Here is a 21,241-nt window from a genome sequence, read left to right on the forward strand (position 1 = left end):
AGAGTACTGTGCCTAAGACGGAACCTTATGATACCCCACTGCTTACTTGTCTCCATGTGGATGTAGTGCCATTGAGGACTACTCACTGAGTATGGTTTGCCAGCCAGCTACAGATCTATCTGTAGCTATTCCACCTTTTTCTACCTTACCGAGGAGTAGGTTGTGGTCTACTTTATCAGATGCCTTGTGATGTGCTGTGAGGATCTTGTGATGGGCCAGGTATGATCACAAGACCCATCACAAGACCTTAACTTGACACACCCACACATGAAGCCCTTATAAACAGGAGAACACTGACGCAGACATCCACTAAACACCGCTGAAGATGTTACTAGCATGATAACTAAACATTCTGAAACCAACCCACGAGTTTGGAAAACGAATCTTCATCCTCATCCTATATCCAAGCTACAGATATTCACCACTATTGCTTACTCTAGAAATGTTTATGACTGGATACTAGGTACAGGTAGTCCTCATTTAATGACTGTCTCAGACAATGACCATTTGCAGTTATGAAAAAGTACTAGTTCTTGATTGAGGTATTTACTTCTTGATTTTTGGCCTGATGTTAATTTTGGTGTTAATCTATACTCATCTGGGTATAGGTCTTGTGATGGGTTGATTGCTGCTGGAGAGGTGTTTGGGTCTTTTTATTCCCTTTCTGGCCTGTTGATCATCTTTTTTGTACTATGTTATTTATGCCAATATGTCTATTGATGGCCAATTTTTTACAGTGCCAGGCTTCCAGGAATTCTCCAGCATTTTTGAACTTGGCTTGGTGTAGGATGGTCACAGTTTCCCAGTCGAAACTATGGTTAAGTCTGTCCATATGTTGTGAGATTAAAGAGTTGTCATTATGTCTTCTGATTGCCAGTTGGTGTTCAGGGATGCATTCTGCTAGTCTTCTGTCTGATTGTCCTACACAGGGCCTGTTGCAGTCTTTACACTGTATGTTGTGGATGTCTCCTGTTTTTTTTCTTCTGAGGCTGCTAGGTCTTTTGGTTTACTTAGGATGTTCTGGAGGGCTTTAGTGGGTTTGTGTGCTATGCTGTTGCAATGCAGCTGTAATAATCGATTGGTGTTTCTGAGATGTTTTTGATATATGGCAGTGTTACCCTATTTACAGCTTGTGCTGGTTGTGCTATATTTGGTTGAATGGTCAGGCACTTTTTGATGAAGTTGCATGGATATCCATTTTGTTGGAAGATATTGTATAGATTATCAGTTTCCTTTTTCTGTTGCTCACAGTTGCCATAGAGAGTGCCTGTCTAAATAGAGTTCTTACATTGGAGCCATGAAATTATAATATTTGAATATGAAAGGGACAATAGTAAACAATCATTAATGGTATTTACTTGAATTTCAATAAATTAAATTTTGCTTTTATTTTGCCCCCAACCATTTACTTATTCTCACTCTTCCTGCTTTTTGACTTCTTCTCTTCTTCTTCTTCTTCTTCTTCTTCTTCTTCTTCTTCTTCTTCTTCTTCTTCTTCTTCTTCTTCTTCTTCTTCTTCTTCTTATTATTATTATTATTATTATTATTATTATTATTATTATTATTATTATTAATTTAATTTAATTTGTATACCGCCCTTCTCCTGAAGGACTCAGGGCGGTGAACAGGGCAATACATAATAAAAAACCAGATACAAAAATTAAAAAGTAATTAAACAGCAATGCCCGTAATAAATTAATACAGATTAAAAAGTTAAGATCAATTTATAAAACCCAACCCCATCCCATCAGGCCAGGCCAGCTTGTTCAAAACCCTGGTGATCTAATTAAAGGGCCAAGTTTTTCCTCTATTTGAAAATAAGTTTTACAACCTTTCCTTAATAAATAAGCAAACAAGGTTAAACGTGGTGAGGTTTTCTCGCTGCCAAAATGTGTCCTTCATCACTGACTTGAATCATAACCAAGAAGTACAGAGAAAAGGAAATATTGGTGTTTGTTATTAACATTCCCTTTACATTTCTATTTTCTCCAGTATACATTATATTGAAAGATACTGAATTCTCCTTGGTCAAGGATGCAGAAGACCATCAGATATTTATAAAAACACGTCACAGTTCTTAAGCTACAAACATTACACATAATTACAAGCACTTCCAAGTTTAACCAATATCACAACTCTGGTCACGATGTTGATACCTTGCTGCTCTGATATATGAAAGTGGAATCTATTTCTGAAAGTATTTCATAAGTGACCCAGAAGAATATAGACAAAAATTAATTATAAAAGATATCTGGCAAGATAAAGCAGACAATCAAGAACAGTTATGAACTAATATTGGTAAGAACAGATCATGTATTGAGTTAACAGAATGATATGAGACTAGTGTATGCAATGTTAAAGTGTGCAATAAATAAAGGGAGAATGGGAATCTTTGGACAATGTTATGATTACTGGAACTGCATTTTTAATACTAAAACTTGGAAGCATAAATAATGCTGAAATTGAAGCCAGCTACTGTAGCCTGAAAGCTTCAGCTTGGTTGTTTTCCCTCACAGCATATTAAAGAGTAAATCTGCAGCAATGAGATTAGAAGAGGACTAGAGGTACCGGTAGCAGCAAAGGTTTGCAAATTGCAGACATTTGCTACTGGTTTCCAGATCTATCCAAAATAACATAGACTAAATGTCAGAAAGCACAGTGCTTACAGTTCAAAGATCGCACAAAATCTTTTTCTCTTCAAGGAGGTAGATATCTAGTCTTAAATCAAGACTGAGTTATATCAGATGTAAGACCTATATCTCATACCATGTAGAAAATTTATTATTGAATTTTGTCTGTGTGAGAATAGTATTTGTGAGAGGAAAGAATACCCTTTCCTAAGCAGTATTCGGTGCAAAACGTAGTAATTTGTAACCTTTTCATCCCCATCTCTTCCTGTAAAACATAAACTTTCAATATAACAGCATGATCACAGTCTGAACATGTTGATCCTATGGTTCCATGCCACTAGTGAGATTTGGTTCTGAATTAATATCAGTGGGGAAAAAATAATTGTACTATAACCCCCTATGAAAACTCTAGTTCTATTTAATGTTTTCCAACTGGAATCCAGAGGATCAACTAACTCAAAATATTTCAGAAAAGCCACCTTCTGTACTTTTATGAATTGCATCTGTAACATTTTATTCAAAGCAAAGAGATCAATGGGGACTTACTGCTTGTAGTATTGTTACTTTCCCCAGCCTGCGGAAGAGGATCTGCATCCTGAATAACTTGTAATACTCCAACTGTCCGGATAGGAGTATCCACTGCTATGGAGCTTTCATTCACAGTGATATCACTAGCTCCCGTAATCTGATTGGTTGGTGGCCCACCTATAGAAGCTTCAAAATCCGGAGGGATGTCATCCACACAATCTGCATTAGGCTAAAAGAAATTAAAAAGAAGAGAATCATAGAATTGGGAAGAAACTTTGTAAAAGATAATGTTCAGGAGTAATATTGATTGAAAAGGTTTCCCTCTGCCCCAAAATCACCCCTACAATTTGATATGTGATTCCATCTTAATATATTTCATGTGTTATCAGGAAATCTATTGTTAACTGTTGGGGGCAATAAGCTGATTTTGTAATAATGCCGCTGGGGGCCCCCCGAAAGCCCTAATAAGCAGGCATATACATAGAATGAAGGCTATTGCTAAGCACATTGATTGTGCTTAGATTGTAAGCCGCCCTGAGTCTTCGGAGAAGGGCGGGATATAAATGGGATTAAAAATAAATAAATAAATAAATAAAAATTTTCATTTTATTTTAAACAAAAGTTGATGGAGACCATATTAATTTGTATATTGAGCTGAAAATAAATGGTAATGTCAGAAATTTGCTAGGATAGATTTTTGTTGAAAATTGCCTGGGATTAAAACATAACTCAATTTATCAATATATAACATTTTCACATGAATTGGAATCCAAACTAGTTTATACTTACTATGGCCATTCCTTTTTTTTTTTTTTTGACGGTCATCTCTTCTCAATAACACACTACAGTACATGTACTTCTACTTCATAGCATTGATTCAGTTAAAATATTAAGAGAGAAACACACATATAAGAGCACTTTTTAATTAAGCTAATGCAATCTTCAACACTTTTATACCAGTACAGAGTCTACAATGAAATAGTCTTCCTCACCTAAAAGGCATAAGCAACTATTCTGGAACAAAACTAATCAAGTCCAAGCTATTTGGGAATCAGGAAAAGTTATAGCTCAATACCTCAGAAGGGATTCTGTTGTTTTTTTTAACAACTCCTTTTTTCTGAACCTTCACTGCTTTAGGGAACTCAAGATTTAAGGAATTCATTGTGTTTTAAAAACAATGTATCAGCTGTTACACCAATACCAATGCAGATGGTACCAATTTTAAACAATTTCTCTGTTTAAGTTTGTGAGTACACAGAATGGCCATAAAATACTCAGACCTTTTATGCTGCATTGGAATATAATACTTGCTTTTACTTATAAATTAGTATATATGGCTTGCTTTTCATTATAAAAAAGAATAAAATTTACAAAATTTAGGTAAATACAAAACTGTATTTACAAAAATGCACTTTTACTTACTGTGTTACTTGGAATGCTTACCGGAATCCCTAGTGCTTTTAGTATATTCATTTTACACATAGGACAGGTACGATGATCTAGAAGCCATGGATCTACACAAGATTTGTGAAAGAGATGCCTATGAAATGAAGGTAAATTATATTTAGTTCAATGTTTTTTTTCTACAGGTCGGAATTTTCAAACATTAAACTGAAATAATTTATTTATTTATTTATTTATTTATTGATGGGATTTATATCCCGCCCTATCTCCTGAAGGACTCAGGGCGGCTCACAATACAACATATAATAAGTACATAAATCAAGATAAAATGAAAATTGAGAACATCAGTGCAATAAAAATTAGAGAATTTTAAAATGAATTAAAAATACTAAATATAAATTAATTGAAATGCCTGTCAGTCTAGGTCAGCTTGGTGGAACAGGTGTGTTTTGAGGCCGCGGCGAAAGGATTGGAGGTTTTGGGCTATCCGAAGCTCAGGGGGGAGCTGATTCCATAGGGTTGGTGCTCCCACAGAGAAGGCCCTCCCCCTGGGGGTCGCCAGCCGACATTGCCTAGCTGACGGTACCCTGAGGAGGCCTTCTCTGTGTGAGCGTACTGGACGATGGGAATTTGTTCCCGGCAGCAGATGGTCCTGCAAGTATCCCGGACCTAAGCCATGTAGGGCTTTAAAGGTAAGTACCAGCACCTTAAATCTCACCCGGAGGGCAACTGGTAGCCAATGCAGCTCACGCAGGAGGGGTGTAATATGGGAGTATCGGGAAGCTCCCATCACAACCCGTGCAGCTGCATTCTGCACCAGCTGAAGCCTCCGGGTGGTCTTCAAGGGCAGCCCCATGTAGAGAGCATTACAGTAATCAATACGGGAGGTAACGAGTGCGTGGGTGACTGTACGTAGGGCATCTCGGTCCAAAAAGGGGCGCAATTGGTATATAAGACGAATCTGGGCAAATGCCCCCCTAGCCACGGTCCCAATGTGATCTTCAAAACTGAGTCGTGAATCTAGGAGGACGCCCAGATTGCGTGCTTTATCAATGGGAGGTAACATCTCTCCTCCTATAGTCAGAGATGGAACCTCTTGGACTAAACGAGATGACGGTATGTACAGCCACTCAGTCTTGGCCGGGTTGAGTCGAAGCCTGTTTTCTCCCATCCAAATCTGTACCGCTTCCAGACAACGGGACATCACATCAAGGGCATCACTGGGTTGGTTCGGGGTGGAGATGAATAGCTGGGTATCATCAGCATATTGATGATATTTCACCCCGAAGCTACGGATGATCTCTCCCAGCGGCTTCATATAGATGTTGAACAGGAGGGGCGAGAGCACCGAACCCTGAGGCACTCCACAATTAAGAGGCCTAGGGCTTGACCTCTGCCCTCCTGCCAACACCGTCTGCGAACGGTCCGAGAGGTAGGAGGAGAACCAACGCAGAACGGTGCCTCCCACTCCCAGCCCCTCAAGACGACGCAGTAAGATACCATGGTCGATGGTATCAAAAGCCGCTGATAGATCTAATAGGACCAGGACAGAAGAATAACCTCTATCTCGGGCCCGCCAGAGATCATTCACCAGCGCGACCAATGCCGTCTCCGTGCTGTGCCCCGGTCTGAAACCCGATTGGTACGGATCTAGATATTCAGCTTCCTCCAGGTTCAAAGGGAGCTGTCGCGCCACCACACTCTCAACGACCTTCGCAAGGAAGCGAAGGTTGGAGACAGGACGGAAGTTGTTTAAAACAGCTGGGTCCAGTGCCGGTTTCTTGAGGAGGGGCCTTACCACCGCCTCTTTCAAGGCAGCAGGGAAGTACCCTTCACTCAGTGAGGCATTGATAACTGCTAGGAGCCAGCCTCGTGTAACCTCCCGAGAAGCATAGACTAGCCAGGAGGGACACGGGTCCAACAAACATGTGGCGGCACTTAGTTTCCCCATGATCTTGTCCACTTCATCCGGAGTCACAGGATCGAACTCTTCCCAGATGTACTTGGCCAACTTCATCGATTTCCTCTCGTTAGATACTGCCCAGTCAGAGTCCAGACCAGCCCGAATCTGAGCAATTTTGTCCACCAGATATTTACTAAATTCCTCAGCCCGTCCATGTAGGGGGTCCTCTCCCGTCTCTTGACTTAAAAGGGAGCGGACCACTCTAAATAGGGCGGCCGGGCGATTATCTGCGGACGCAATGAGGGTGGAGAAGTAGGCGCGCTTTGCCACCCTCATTGCCACAAGATAGGATCTAGAAAAGGATCTTAACTGTGTTCGGTCAGACTCAGACCGACTGGCTCTCCAAATGCTCTCTAGGCCCCTTCTCTGGCGCTTCATCTCCCGCAGGTCCTTGGAGAACCAAGGAGCGAGTCGGGACTTGCGCCGGGTCAGAGGCCGCAAAGGGACAACGCGGTCGAGCGCCTCCGAAGCAGCCTGTTGCCAGGCATTAACTAAGGACTCGACCGGGTTGTGGGAGAGGGAGGTGGGAATCGGTCCAAGCGCCATCTGGAATTTATCTGGGTCCATCAGGCGCCTGGGGCGGAACCACCTGGTCGGTTCCGCTTCCTGACATCGGGGGGTGACGTGACGGAGGCCCAACCGCAGGAGGTAGTGGTCTGTCCATGAAAGGGGTTGTGATGTTGGAGTAACCCCACCCAGCCCATTTAGCCACTGCCCAGAGACAAAAATTAGATCCGGCATGTTTCCTCCCTCGTGAGTTGGGTCCTGAGTAATTTGAGTAAGGTCCATGGCCGTCATGGAGGCCATGAACTCTCGGGCCACTTCTGATGCACTGCCCAGGGAAGGTAGATTAAAGTCTCCCAGTACCATAAGCTTTGGAAATTCGACCGCCAATCCTGAGATGGCGTCAGGTAGCTTGGGTAGAACCGTTGCTGTGCAGCTTGGAGAGAGGTATACCAGAAGTAGGCCCAACTGACCACCAGGACCCCACCTTAAGAGGAGGGATTCACATCCGTCTATCTGAGGGGCAGTGGCCTCCCGCGGATGGAGGGTCTCTCTGATAACGATCGCCACGCCACCTCCCCTACCCTGAGCTCGAGGTTGATGTAGCACACGGAAACCTGGAGGGGATAAATCAGTCAGAGGGACCCCTCCTTCTGGGCCCAGCAATATAAAAAATCTAAACTAGCAAACTTTTTTTATCAAGCTAAAAATGAAGTCAGAGCTGAAAAACAGAAGTATTTTGAAGTTGATTATGATGCAGTATTAGAATCAAAAGAGAACAAAAAATGGAAAATGAATCTTTTTAGTATTATAAATATTACTATGATAGATTTTTTTTAAAAAAACCATCAATTTTGGATGTATGTAAAATACAACATAAATTAATGAACAAATCCACTGTCCATAATAACAATTCCAACCTTACATATAGATAATAAAACATAATAAAGAAACAGTTCTTGTATTTTATTTATTGTGACACCAGTGCTAAATTTGTCATAAAAGCTAAGACACATTTATACTCATCCCAAATGTTATGATATTACAGACCAATAAATGTACAAACCTCTATATCACGCAATCTAATGAAACTTTGAAAAAGATTCTGACTGTTTCTTAAAACCAATTACTTTATTAAAATAAATTTGTTGGAATAATGATAATAACTTACCGGCAAGGCAAGATCCTGACAACATCATTTGGTTTGTAACCCTCAATACATACTGCACAGTTGTCAAAATCAGACTCTGTTTCCTAAAAATAATAATAATTAATATTTTAAAATAGCAAAAATGCAAGCTGAGTGAAATTCAGAGAGATGTGTCCTTGCTGATGTGGCCAATATTGATGTGCAAATGAATGGTGGTAGGATATAACTATCCAATTTTTTCCCCTTTTTGTCCATGTAAATGGATAGTCTAAACTCCAGATCATACTGGAAATTGTAGCTTTGCATGAACCCTCCTTATGTTTATCCAATCTTCTGACCAGTCTTTACACACTTCATTTTGTAGTAGCAAGTAAAAAAGTTCTAGTTTTATTATTATTATTATTATTATTATTATTATTATTATTATTATTATTATTATTATTATTATTATTATTATTATTATTATGTCCTTAATATTGTCTCTGAACAAAGTGGTCATTTTTAAAGAGAAGTATTTTTTAAAATTACCTTGTCTCCTTTCCTTATTGTTCTGACTTGGAGTTTGCTGATTGCTTTCTTTGCAGCATCTCCAAGACGACGCTGAAAACAAAAAAGGAAAAACACAGAACCATTGCATTAATAATAGTTGAAAACCATTTAAAACAAAAGAGGTAAAAACAAGGATTTTATAGAGAACAAATGCTGTACAACACTTAACATAGCACAGATTAAAAGTATTAAATTATGAACAGCATTGGTAAGCAAAAATGTGAAATTTTGGTTAAGTTTAAGCATTAAGAAAGATGCACTTTTCTCCACTTTTTTGTCATTTATATGTAATATGTGTATCGTACAATCTTTCATCTGTAAAAATTTGGTTCTCAACTCAAACATGATGCTGCATGCATCATCTGCATGCAGCATTACCTGGACATTTATGCCACTAAGTCTCCTTAGGCTGTCTTTATACATTACTGTAGTCCATAAATGCATGAACCAATCAAGAGTACATCACACATACTCCCTAAACCAGGGGTCCCCAACCTATAGTCCACGGCCTGGTACCGGGCTGCAGCCTATTGGCTACTAGGCCCTGGGAATAGCTGGTGAGCCCCACCCCATTCACTAGCAGCCCCTCTTCCGCATGCGTGGGGACACTAGCACTGCCGCCAGCATCACATGAGCACCAGAGGCCTATTTGCACCGGCGTCTGGGCGCCAGCACATGTGAGATGGGCGCGTATGCCCCATTTGGGCATGCACGCATATGCTAGTGCTGCCATCATGTATGCGCCCATTTGCAAATGCGGAACCATACATGCGCACATTTCCCTGGACCAAAATCATCTATTGCCTCTAAATGAGGAAATATGAGCCTCTTGGCCATCTGTCCCATAGACAACTGAACTCTGCCCAATAAGCAGGAGACCAGTGACTCGAGCACAACCTGTTCCATCACAGACGGAGGAGGACACTGACAAGGAAGGGGGCTACATGAATTGGTTGTGGTCATTGGAGTATGTTGCAACAGCTCCTGCCACAAAGGGCACTCAAATGGGGCCCAAGCAACTCAGGCCAGATGCCCCTGAGGTTGTACTTAAAGCTCGGGAACAGGGAGAAGTTCTTAGAGAACCTGAGTGGAAGGCTGACGAGCAGCCTGAGCAGAGAGAATGCCGTCAACTCCAGAGTCTCCTGGGCTGGAGGAGCCTCTGGAGAAAGACTCAATCCTCCCACATGCCTTACAACAACCAGAACCAGAGAATGGGCCTCCAGCCCCAGAGACTTTGGGTATGAGAAGTCTCAGGAGGATGACTCATTCGTTGCAGCTGAGCCCAAAGAACAGAGACCAAAACGGGCAATACATCCCTTAGAAGACTGATGTATGATACTCTGGGTCACAGCACAGAAGAGGCAGTACTCACTGCTAGATGAAATTCTGATTCATCCCTTGACACCACATACCCTTGGTGAGCACTTCCCACTCTTTGGGGGGGACTAAAGAATTTTGGGTGGGGGAGTGTGTAGCAGAGAGATCAGCTGAAATGGGATCAGCCTGTGCGGTTCCAGCAGATTGGGGCTGCCCAGGATGGCCAGCTGGGTGGCAGGTGGATGGACTGAGTCAGCAACTGAGGCTGGAGCTCTGCCAGAGCCCCAAAAGCTGCCTCTTCTTCAGCCAGAAGAAAAGAGGAAGAGGTGGGGATTTGAAAAGGAGATGTTTTGGTGTGGAAAGGGAGAGTGGAGGAGAGTGAAAGAGGCGATAAGAGATAAGAGAGGTTTCTGTGGGGCAAGCCTGAGGGGGACGATAGGGATAGAAGAGGAGAAGCTTCTGTGGGGCAAGCCTGAGGGAGAGTAGGAGATAGAAGAGGAGAGGCTTCTATGGGGTAAGCCTGAAGGGTCAACAGGGATAGGAGAAGCTTCTGTGGGGCAAGCCTGAGAGAGAGAAGGGGATAGAAGAGGAGACTCTTCTGTGGGGCAAGCCTGAGGGACAGACCACTGTGGACCGGCAGCTATACCAAGAGGGCTGGGAGAACCTGGACTCCAGCAACCCTTACAGGGGTAGTGCTACAATAAAAAGGCTTGGCAATTTCAGAGAATTATTAGCAATAACACATAAAGCTGCCAAACCTCTAATAGAGCTGGTCACCCAAATGCCCAAGAAAATAATGCCTATTTTGAAAAACTATCTGCTGATACTTTCCCTATTTCAACATGGGATATGGACATGGAGGACAGCAATGAAGAGTCCTTGGGAGTAGTTCCCATGTTACCCCCCCATTCGCTAATAAAATATAATACCAAACAGAAAATGTAAGTAACAGAAATAAAATAGAGGTTGACAGTCAAGTGGAAGTGAGATGCAGCCCAAATCTTTGAGATCTACTAATCAAGGATGGTCTTGCAGTAGGACTCAGTTCTAAGGCTGTCACCCTTAGCTCAATGCTTCTAAAAATAGACATAAGCTCAAATCGCCAGGTAGGCCTACAGCTCATGAAGCAAAATGGCTAAGGAGTCAATTTGAGGCAAGAAATTCATCCCCACCTAGAAGTAAGGTACCACTCCTTGATTTTGATACTATTCTGAACTGCCAACCTGTAAAAGTATTCCACCCAAATTGCTGCTCACCTCAAAACCTGCCGGAGCTTATACAATAGCAAGGTAGTAGTGAAGGTAAACAAATTTTACACCAAAAGAATTTTGGATAACTTCACTCCTGTTGGATGTCTGAAAAACGTATGTTTTTGAATCCAAAATTCCAATATCTTTCCAATCACCCCCACTAATATTAAGCATGAAGGCTCTATCCAGTTACTTGGAATACTGGCTGAAAGGAAAAGAACAAAGGATGGGGACCTGGTGGAATTCCTCTCTTTATTTGACTTCATAGCATTGCCAAAGAGCTGACTGACTACAGACAAGGAAAAGATTCATTTTCCAGGCTTTAGATCAGGGGTGTCAAACTCAATTTCATTGAGGGCCACATCAGCATTGCGGTTACCCTCAGGGGGCCAGGTGGTTATGGCCAGGGTGGGCATGGCTAGAGTGCGTATGGCCTACTGGGTGGGCGTGGCCAGCTCTACATCGTTCGCATCAAGGGTGCCTATGGGGGCCTGGGCAGGAGTGGGACAGATCTGAGGCTCTGGCAGAAGGAGGGTCTCTGGGCCAGGGCCAAGGCAGTGGGGGGCGTTCCCTCACTGTTTCCAGGATGGCTTCGTGGGCCACATGAAACCTCTTCGCGGGCCGGATCCGGCCCCCGGGCCTTGTGTTTGACATGTCTGCTTTAGATACTTGAAATATAAGACTAAAGGGTGGACATCAGGACTGACTATATTTGCCAATGCAAAGCTGGGCTGGCAAGAACGTGAATTGGTCTTGATGACTCTCATTATTTTGTTGTAAAGTTTTTATATAAATTCTCTGAAATAGTTCTACTGAACATGTATAAGCCACCACATACCGGTACATCTTCCCAATTTTCTCCTAATACTTGGGTGAATCTAGAAAAAAACAGTGCTAAAGATATACTCAAATCACTCTAAAGCTACTGTAATATTAGCAGGAAACTTTAATGCCAGGTTAAGGGCCTCTAGAAGGTTTTGTACACCTGGATATTATTCCTGAGGATTATCTTATAAATAACCCACCTGGTTCTCTAGAGACCTCAAAATAAATACCGCAGACACATAACTGGTCTCCTTGATTTATAAATGTAACCTCCACATTTGAGGAGGTAAAGAACCTGGTTTTATATATCACTCAGGGAACTCTAACAGTGTTTTAGATTATCTATATATTACATGAAATAAGTTTGCTGTTATCAGACATCCAAGGAAGGATAGCAATCATCAAGTAATCACAGTCCATTTCCAAAGCAGAGCTGATACTAAATTAGCTCTGCCTCCAGAACAGAGGCTATTAGCTCATCTTGAAGTAAGGCAGAATAGAAAGCTCAATGAAGCAAAAGTAAGGCAATATCTATCTTTCTGAATACAGAACAAACTCAATTTTTTCCTCTATCCAAGGTCCAGATAAATCTTGATTCATTACACTTATTTGTGTCTTTCGCTGAGAAAATCCTTGACCGATCAACTTCCTACCAGAAACCAACAGCACATAAGTTCAAATTGGTTTGATTCTGACTGTTTATATACCAGAAAGTTATTGAATGCAGCAATGCACCAGGTCCAGGGACACACTAATGTAAAAAAAATGTATGCTAAATTGTTAAAAATAAGGTGTCATTGTAAGAAAGTGATAGCATCCCAAAAAACTTCCTACACAACTAAAATATGATTTGGAAGAGAGAAATTCATTTTTTTTCTGGAATATTGTATCAAGTTTATTGAAGGAATGTAAATTCCAATTTGATATTGTTATTCTAGCTTCAGTTTGGAAGGATTTATATACAAAACTACTTATTAATCCTAACTAGGTCTCCCTAGATAAGCTAATTATTGATACTCTAGCTTTTGAAAACCTTCTTCCCTGGCCTCCAGTATCAGTATCAGAAATCTAATTTATTATCCAATCTCTAGATTCTAATAAAGGACCTAGAGAAGATTATTTTTATCCCCAGAATTCTTCAACAAACATATTGATTGATGGGCCCCATTGTTAAGAGGGCTGTTATCTCATATAAATTTATTTTATTTATTTATTTAGGAAATTTATATGGCCTCCTATTCACTCACAGTGACTCTAGGCGGTTTACAAGCAACAAAATAAATATATACAAAACAGCAATAGCACTTAGACTTATATACCGCTTCACAGTGCTTTACAGCCCTAACTGGTTTACAGTCAGCATATTGCCCCCAACAATCTGGTTCATCATTTTACCAATGTCGGAAGGATGGAATAAATAAATAAATAAAACCAATAACTACCCACCCACCCACCCTGGCGACAACACACACAGTCAAATGAGCCATTTGATGGGCTCAATCCCTCTCTGGGTTCCCCGGGCCCACTGGCAAATCCAGGGCCTTACAAAAGAGCTTTCAAATGGGGACCAGTCCAATTTCTGCAGGGATGATATTTCAAAGGGAGGGTGCCACCACGGAGAAGGCTTGAGTCCCACCAGATGTACCTCCTTAGGGGATGGGACCTGCAACATTCCTTGCCTCCCCGCTCTAGTGGATCAGGTGGATATGACTGGCAAGACACGGTCCTCAGATAAGCTGGTCTCAAAGCATAAAGTGCTTTAAAGGTGACAACCAGCACAATCGGCAACCAATGCAGCTCCTGCAGGAGAGCTAATTAACACAGATTGCATCCCAGTCATATGGAAAATCACCATTATAGTCCCCATATATAAAAAGGGGGACAAAGGTGACCCAAAAAATTATAACCAGTGAGCCTTATTGGAATTGTGGCTAAATGTATGCAAAACATGTTTTGAACAAAAAAGAAGACTGGGTAATAGAAATAAATTGCTTAATGGAGGAACAAACTGGACCGGAGTATTCCATAGTAAACAATTTATTTTACATCAGTCATCACTATGTGTATATTGATGTCTCCCACCCATCACAGCTCTTAGGTCAGGCGCAGGAGAAATTACCTATAGAGATTATTGGGGGGGGCTGTTGCTGAATAAGGCAATCAGTAAATGAGAAATATCTGCATTGCAAATGAACTTGACAAAATCAATATTATTTCAGTCTATTTTTACATTGAGGAAAGCAAAACTCATTTTATTATCTCCCCTTTCACTTGGGAAATTTATGCCACATTTCTTCATGTAAATCTGAAATTGGAATAATTTCTTACCCATCTGTTCCCAATTCCTTTGTCTCAAAGCAATATTTCAGGTTTCAATAAAGAGACAGCAATTCATATACACACCAGATATTTCAAATAGTTCTGTGTGTGTTTGTGTGTGTGTGTGTGTGCTTGTGTGTGTACCCTTATGGATATATGTATAATGATTTTGTTGTTTTTCTTTTAAAAACCATGCAGTGGATGATAAAAATATCCATCATTTTTTAAAAAGGCAAAAGGACAACTGGCTTTAGAAGCAGGTAACCTAGTAATATTCGGATATTTTGGAGCAGAGGTCCCCAAACATTTGGGCACCAGGGACCGGTTCCATGGAGAGAGGTTTTTCCACAGACCGGAGGAAGCGTGGTTTTGTGTGCTGCCTGCATCCCACGGATGGGGCTTTGCTTGTTTGTGTGGACCGATGCTGGCATGCCGCGGACCGGGACCAGTCCATGCACCAGGGGTTGGGGACCCCTGTTTTGGAGTACCAGTTTAAGATATCCCATTTACTGTCCTGTTAGTTGTAGAATACAGGAGTGACAATTCTAAACTTCCAGAAACTATCCTTTCACCAATTCTTGTATAAATCATTTGTGCTAATTGGTGAGTTGTAGCCCATGAACAGAAATATATTTCTGCACTTACAGAATAATTCAATTCCCATTTTCTCTTTTGCTGCTTAGATATGAAGCTACTGCTGTTCCAGACTGAGCAGTGGAAGAAAGGAATGCAAGAAACAGTAAATCTAATCAAAGGTCAAAGAACATGCCAAGCAGAGGAACAAGGCAAGCCAATATAAGATTTGTTGCAATATATGAATTACTGAATATAGATCAGTACAAGATTAGCTGCTGCTATGTATTATCAACTAAACGTTCAAAGACTTATTGACTGGACTACATTGTTAGGTTTTTTTTCCGTGTACATTAAATGCTGCCTCAACAGTTTTGTACATGAAACAAAAAATAAAATTATAAAAACAAGTGTAATCCAGAAATGCATAAGTACCTACCTGCTTCCAGAATCACTGCATATCAGTGAATACTGCACCTGTCTAGAAATGCACAATACAGATGTTTGATGTACCTGCTAGAGTGCAGTATATTGTAATATAGAAATTTCTGATTTGTTCTTCAGCTGATACAAGTATATTAGAAAAGATATTTATTTATAACACCACATTATATAGGTTGTGTGATAAATCTCCAACTAGAATGGAGGGAGGTGTGAGGAGGGGGCTGAGCTTACAGTCCTTGCACAGATCTATGACAATTTGCTGTGGCCAACTTGCAGTGGCCAACTCACCATGGCCAACTTGTTGCGAGACAACTGGCCACAGTGAACTTGCTGCAGGACAACTCACTGTGGGACATATCAAAGAAATGGTGGAATAGAATCATTAAAGAAAGGATGCAAAAGGAGGGACAGAATGAAATGTGAATGGCAAAAATTAAAAAAAAAATTTAAATCATTAGAGTTGTTAAATTGTCCCGCATTGAGTTGGCCATGGTGAGTTGGCCCATTCTGTCCTTGCACAGCAGGAAGCAGTGCAGGCTTATCTCTCCCAGACTCCCTGAAGCTTTGTTGGACCATTCCCAAGAGAATACAATCAGTCTTGAAAATAGGCATTACAACAATAAAGACTTTGAACTACTGACCGTGTGGGCCTGGTTCCTTGTACCTGACAGTTCTGATCATTTTACATAAAACATTTTCCAATTCATAACTCCAACTGTCAACCATCTGAATAGCAGGTCCCCAAAAAGGAATCTTCAAGGCTTTGAAAACCATAAAAGTTAAACTTTATTGAATACACATCTCGTAACTGAAGAAGCAAAACCAGCTCTGATTTTCTCATGCAAAAATCTACCTAAACACTAGCTTTCCTTAACCCCCACCCACTAGATATTCAGGTTGTCCAATTATAGCTTTTTGGTTTGTTATGAGAACAGTCCACTTCTCTGCCAGACACCTGTATTAGTGTCGTTGGCATTCTTAGGCTCTCATGGTCCCTGAACAGCTTCTTAGAATCCTGTTTACTCCCTACGCTTTCTACCCCTCCCCCATTTTTTGGCAAGTTGAGTAGCAATAAAAGTTAGCAGGCATCTTAGTGGTTCAACCTTGATATGCCGGCCCCCTGAAAGAATGAGCATAATTAAACAACAATTCCAACAATATCCTCTTGAACATTGAGGGTATTTAGCATGAAATTTTCTTAACCTGTCAGCCTTAACATTATGAGCTGTTACCCATTCAGCATCACCTAAGGGATAACCTTTCCACTGGATTAAGTATTGTAATTTTTCCCTAAAAATCCTTGAATCCAGTATTTTCTTAACTTCATAATACTTCCCACCCTCCACCAATATAGACGGAGGAGGTTTCTCTCCAACTGGTCTTAAGCTAGATCCCTTGAATGGTTTCAGCAAACTGCAATGGAACACTGGATGGACTTGCTTCAATTCTTTTGGCAACCATAGTTCAACAGTTATTGGATTAATGACTTTCACAATTGGGAAGGGTCCTATGTAATTAGGACTCAGGTTTTTTACAAAGTTGCCTCAGTTTGAAATACTTGGTAAATAAGTATACCTGGTCCCCAATTCTATAGTTATCTTGAGGAGCTCTCTTCCAATCAGCCGGCTTCTTATGCGATTCCCTAGCCTTATCCAATGCCTTCTGTATCTCTCCCCAGGTAGTCTTCAGGGTATCCATCCATTCAGCTAAAGACAACAAGGAGGGAGATTCCCTCTGCAGTTCTGGCATCGGTACAAAATCTGCTCCAGTAGCTACCTTGAATGGGGTGAACCCAGTGCTACTATGCATGGAATTATTATATGCCACTTCTGCAAAAGGCAGAACTTCCAATAGGTCTGCTGGTAGCAACACAAATATTGCTCTATCATTGAGTTAGTTCTCTCAGCCGACCCATTAGTACTCAGATGGAACCCAGAACTAAGTCCCTGTGAGGTACCTATTAGTTTGAACTGCACTCCCCGGTCAGAGATGATATGCCTTGGTACTCAATGCAGTCTATATATATGCTGCACAAACAATTTGGCTAAAGTTCTGGCTGATGGGATCTTCGGACACACCACAAAGTGAGCTTGCTTCAAAAACAGATCAATCACAGTCCAAATCACTGTATTCCTGGAACTCTCAGGAAGTTCCACAATGAAATCCATACCGATCTCCTCCCACGAGTTGCTGGGGTTAGCCACTGGCTGCAACAGTCCAGGAAGCTTCCCTGGCAAACTTTTCATGGATGCACAGGTTGGGCACCCTGCAATGTAGCTCTCTATGTCCTTGTTCGTCTTAGGCCACCAAAAATACCTCCTGGCTAGGTGAGCATTTTCACGAAACTGAAATGACCTGTAGGCTTCACATCATGACACTTTTGCAGGATCTGAATTCTTAAGTTGGGTGGCACATACAGCTTGGGGCCCTTCCAGTCCAGTCCCTCCCTTGTCATCAACTCCCCTCTGTTTCCTGAACTATTCATCCACCTCCAGGGTTCTTTCAATTTTGGGGTGAACTTACTATTGGCTAGCTGAGGGGGAGCCAGCAAAATTGGTCTTGTAGAGCCTTGCGCTGCCAGCAGCCCAGGGGGGGATGACCAAGTTAACTATCTTTTCCCTGGAGCTCTTGTACTGGGGCAGATGAGAGAGTCCATCTGCCAGGAAGTTTTCCCCTGTTGGCAAGTACTGAAGGGTAAAGTTAAATCGGTTGAAGTATTGAGCCCATGGGATCTGTTTAGAAGATACTTCCTTGGGATCTTCTAAATTCTTGTGATCCATCCAGGAGCTCAAAAGGGATCTTGTTACCCTCCAGGAATTGTTTCCAGGTAAGCAGTGCCCAGTGAACTGCATAAACCTCTTTCTCCCACACTGCCCAGCACCTCTCAGTGTTGGTTAGTGTGTAAGCACATGGCTGGTTTCCCTCCTTTGTTCTTTTGAAGTAGGACTGCCCCCACAGCTATATCAATAGCGTCAGGTTGCATCACAAAAGGTGCTGCTGGATCTGGGTGTTTGAGGGTTGGCTCAGCTGTGAAAAGCCATTTAAGCTTTTCAAAAGCTGCTTGGCACTCCATAGTCCAATTGAGTAGATGGTTTGCCTTGGGCTTTGACCTTCCCCCTCTCATTTTCAGCAGCTAGGTGATAGGTAGGGCTATCTTTGCGAAGGAGGGGATGAATTATTGATAGAAGTTGGCAAAACCCAGAAAGCTCTGCAATTGCCTCTGGGTACATGGGGCTTCCTACTCAAATATGGCCTTCACTTTCCCAGGGTCCATTTCTACTCCTTCACTTGATATGCGATATCCTAAATAGTCTAAACTAGTCTTGTGGGAATCACACTTAGATAGTTTGGCATTAAGCTTAGCTTTCAATAGCTTCTGTAGCACCTCCCTCACTAGCTTCATGTAATCTTCTATTGTCATATAGATTAGAATGTCATACAGGTAAACCAGCACCCCCTTTTTTGATTGAAAAGTTTTACAATACATTTTTAAATACAAACCCCCCTCCTCCCCCTCCCCTCTCCCCAACCCCTCCCTACCCTACCCTCCTCCCTCCCCGACTTCCCAGAGCTGAATACAGGGTATAAAAATACAAACAAGCATAATCTAAAATATGCTAACAATAATAAGACATTAAATTCTGTCGCACTTTAACTCTCCATTGTCAAAATATTAATAAAATAACTACTAACTAGTTATACATCATATAGATCCAGTACTTATTCAAATGCTAAATGAAACTTTTTAATCCCATATTTATTCTGAATATATTCAATCCATCTCCTCCATTCCACAATGTATCTCTGTTGCGATTGGTCTTTCAAATACGCTGAAACCTTTGCCATTTCCACCAAGTTAGAAACTTTTAAAGTCCACTCTTCTATAGTCGGCAGTTCTTCCTTCTTCCAATATTGCGCTACTAAAAGTCTCGCTTCCGTAATTAAATTCAACATCAACTTAGTATCTATAACAGTAGTAGCTGTAATAATACCCAATAAAAACAATTGCGGAGAAAACTTTATCCTTTTCTTAAATATCTTTTGCATATTCCACCAACTTTTGATCCAAAAAGCTTTAACCTTTTTACAAGTCCACCATATATGAAAATACGTTGCATCCTCACAACCACACCTCCAACATTTGGGCTGGCACTTCGGATACATACTTGCTAATTTTTTAGGATCTAAGTGCCACCTATAAAACATTTTATAAAAATTCTCTCTTAAATTTTGGGCCTGTGTAAATTTTACATTTCTAACCCAGATCTTTTCCCAAGTGTCCATTGTTATAACTTCTTGAAAATTCTGAGCCCACTTTATCATACAGTCTTTTTAACAAGTTCCGTTTCTGAATCAATTTCTATCAATGCATTATATATCCTTTTTATATGTGCTTGACCTTGATCTCTAATTTGTTTTACCAAATTTTCATCAGTCATCGAAAAACCAACTTTCTGGTCCTCTTTCCATCTAGCCTGTAATTGCCCATACTGAAACCAAGTTTGTACAATCTTTTCTTCTTTTAAAATATTATATGGCTTTAATTGCCATACATTCCTCTCTAAACTTAAGATTTCCTTATATGTAGTCTCATCATGTTTAAATCCCACATTTATATTTTCTATTGTGTGTTTAGGTATTGCCCAAATGGGTATCTTATAATTTAACTTATGTCTATACTTTTTCCAAACTCGCAACAGGGCATGCCTTAAAATATGTACCTTGAACACATTATCCACCTTCTTATCATACAATAAATATGCATGCCAACCAAATAACAAATCATGACCCTCAAGATTTAATAATCTCCCTTGTGTTAAATTAAACCAGTCACTTATCGCTGACAAGGCAGCAGCCTCATAATATAATTTAAAATTAGGCATTTTAAGACCACCTCTTTCACGCATATCTTGCATTATCTTAAATTTAACTCGTGGCTTTTTCCCTGCCCAGACAAATTTATTAATTCCTTTTTGCCATTCCTCCAAATTTAAATCCTTTTTAAGTATAGGTATCATTTGAAATAAAAATAAAATTTTTGGCAAAACATTCATTTTCACTGCTGCAATTCTTCCCAATAAGGATAATTGTAATTTTTTCCAACTATCTAATTCTTTTTGTATTTTTCCCCATAACGTTTCATAATTATTTTTATATAACTTCACATTTGAGGCTGACAGATATATCCCCAAATATTTAATCTTTTTAACTATTTCAAATCCCGTTAGCTCTTCTAAAACAGCCTTTTGTGATACTGTCATATTTTTAGACAATATTTTAGTTTTTTGTATGTTGATCTTAAATCCAGAAACTTTCCCATATAACATTATTATCTCCATCAATTCTACAACTGAATAATCCGGCTAAGTTACTGTAACAACCAGGTCATCTGCAAATGCCCTCAATCTATAATCCTGATCTCTTATTTGAATTCCCCTAATTTTTCCCGAGTCACGTATTTTAATCAATAATATTTCCAATGTTAAAACAAATAGTAGAGGTGACAACGGGCACCCCTGCCTTGTACCCTTTTCAATATTACATAGTTCAGTCAAACTGTTATTAACTATTATACGGGCTGTTTGCTTTTGATATATTGCCCTAATTGGTTGTAAAAATTCATCCCCAAATTCCATTTTCTCTAATACTTTCATCAAAAATTGCCAATCCAATTGATCAAAGGCTTTTTCAGCATCCAAAAAGATCAACGCTGCGGGGATCTGATTGTTTCTTTCCAAAAACTCCAATAAATCTACAATATGTCTCACATTATTCTTCATTTGTC

General features: G+C 40.6%; 1 protein-coding gene across 1 annotated transcript in view; it reads right to left on the reverse strand.

The window, feature by feature from the left end:
* Positions 1–21,241, reverse strand: part of RNF150 (ring finger protein 150) — a gene marked incomplete at both ends in the record, with an annotated part of 123,651 nt that overhangs the window by 7,020 nt on the left and 95,390 nt on the right. Inside the window, 4 exons of the mRNA XM_083366966.1 lie at positions 3,177–3,387; positions 4,602–4,698; positions 8,201–8,283; positions 8,708–8,779. Of these exons, the coding sequence (XP_083223092.1) occupies positions 3,177–3,387; positions 4,602–4,698; positions 8,201–8,283; positions 8,708–8,779 (463 nt within the window). The remainder of the gene's footprint in view (positions 1–3,176; positions 3,388–4,601; positions 4,699–8,200; positions 8,284–8,707; positions 8,780–21,241) is intronic.

This window comes from Vipera ursinii (assembly GCF_947247035.1).
Source record: "Vipera ursinii genome assembly, chromosome: 7".
Taxonomy (NCBI): Eukaryota; Metazoa; Chordata; class Lepidosauria; order Squamata; family Viperidae; genus Vipera; species Vipera ursinii.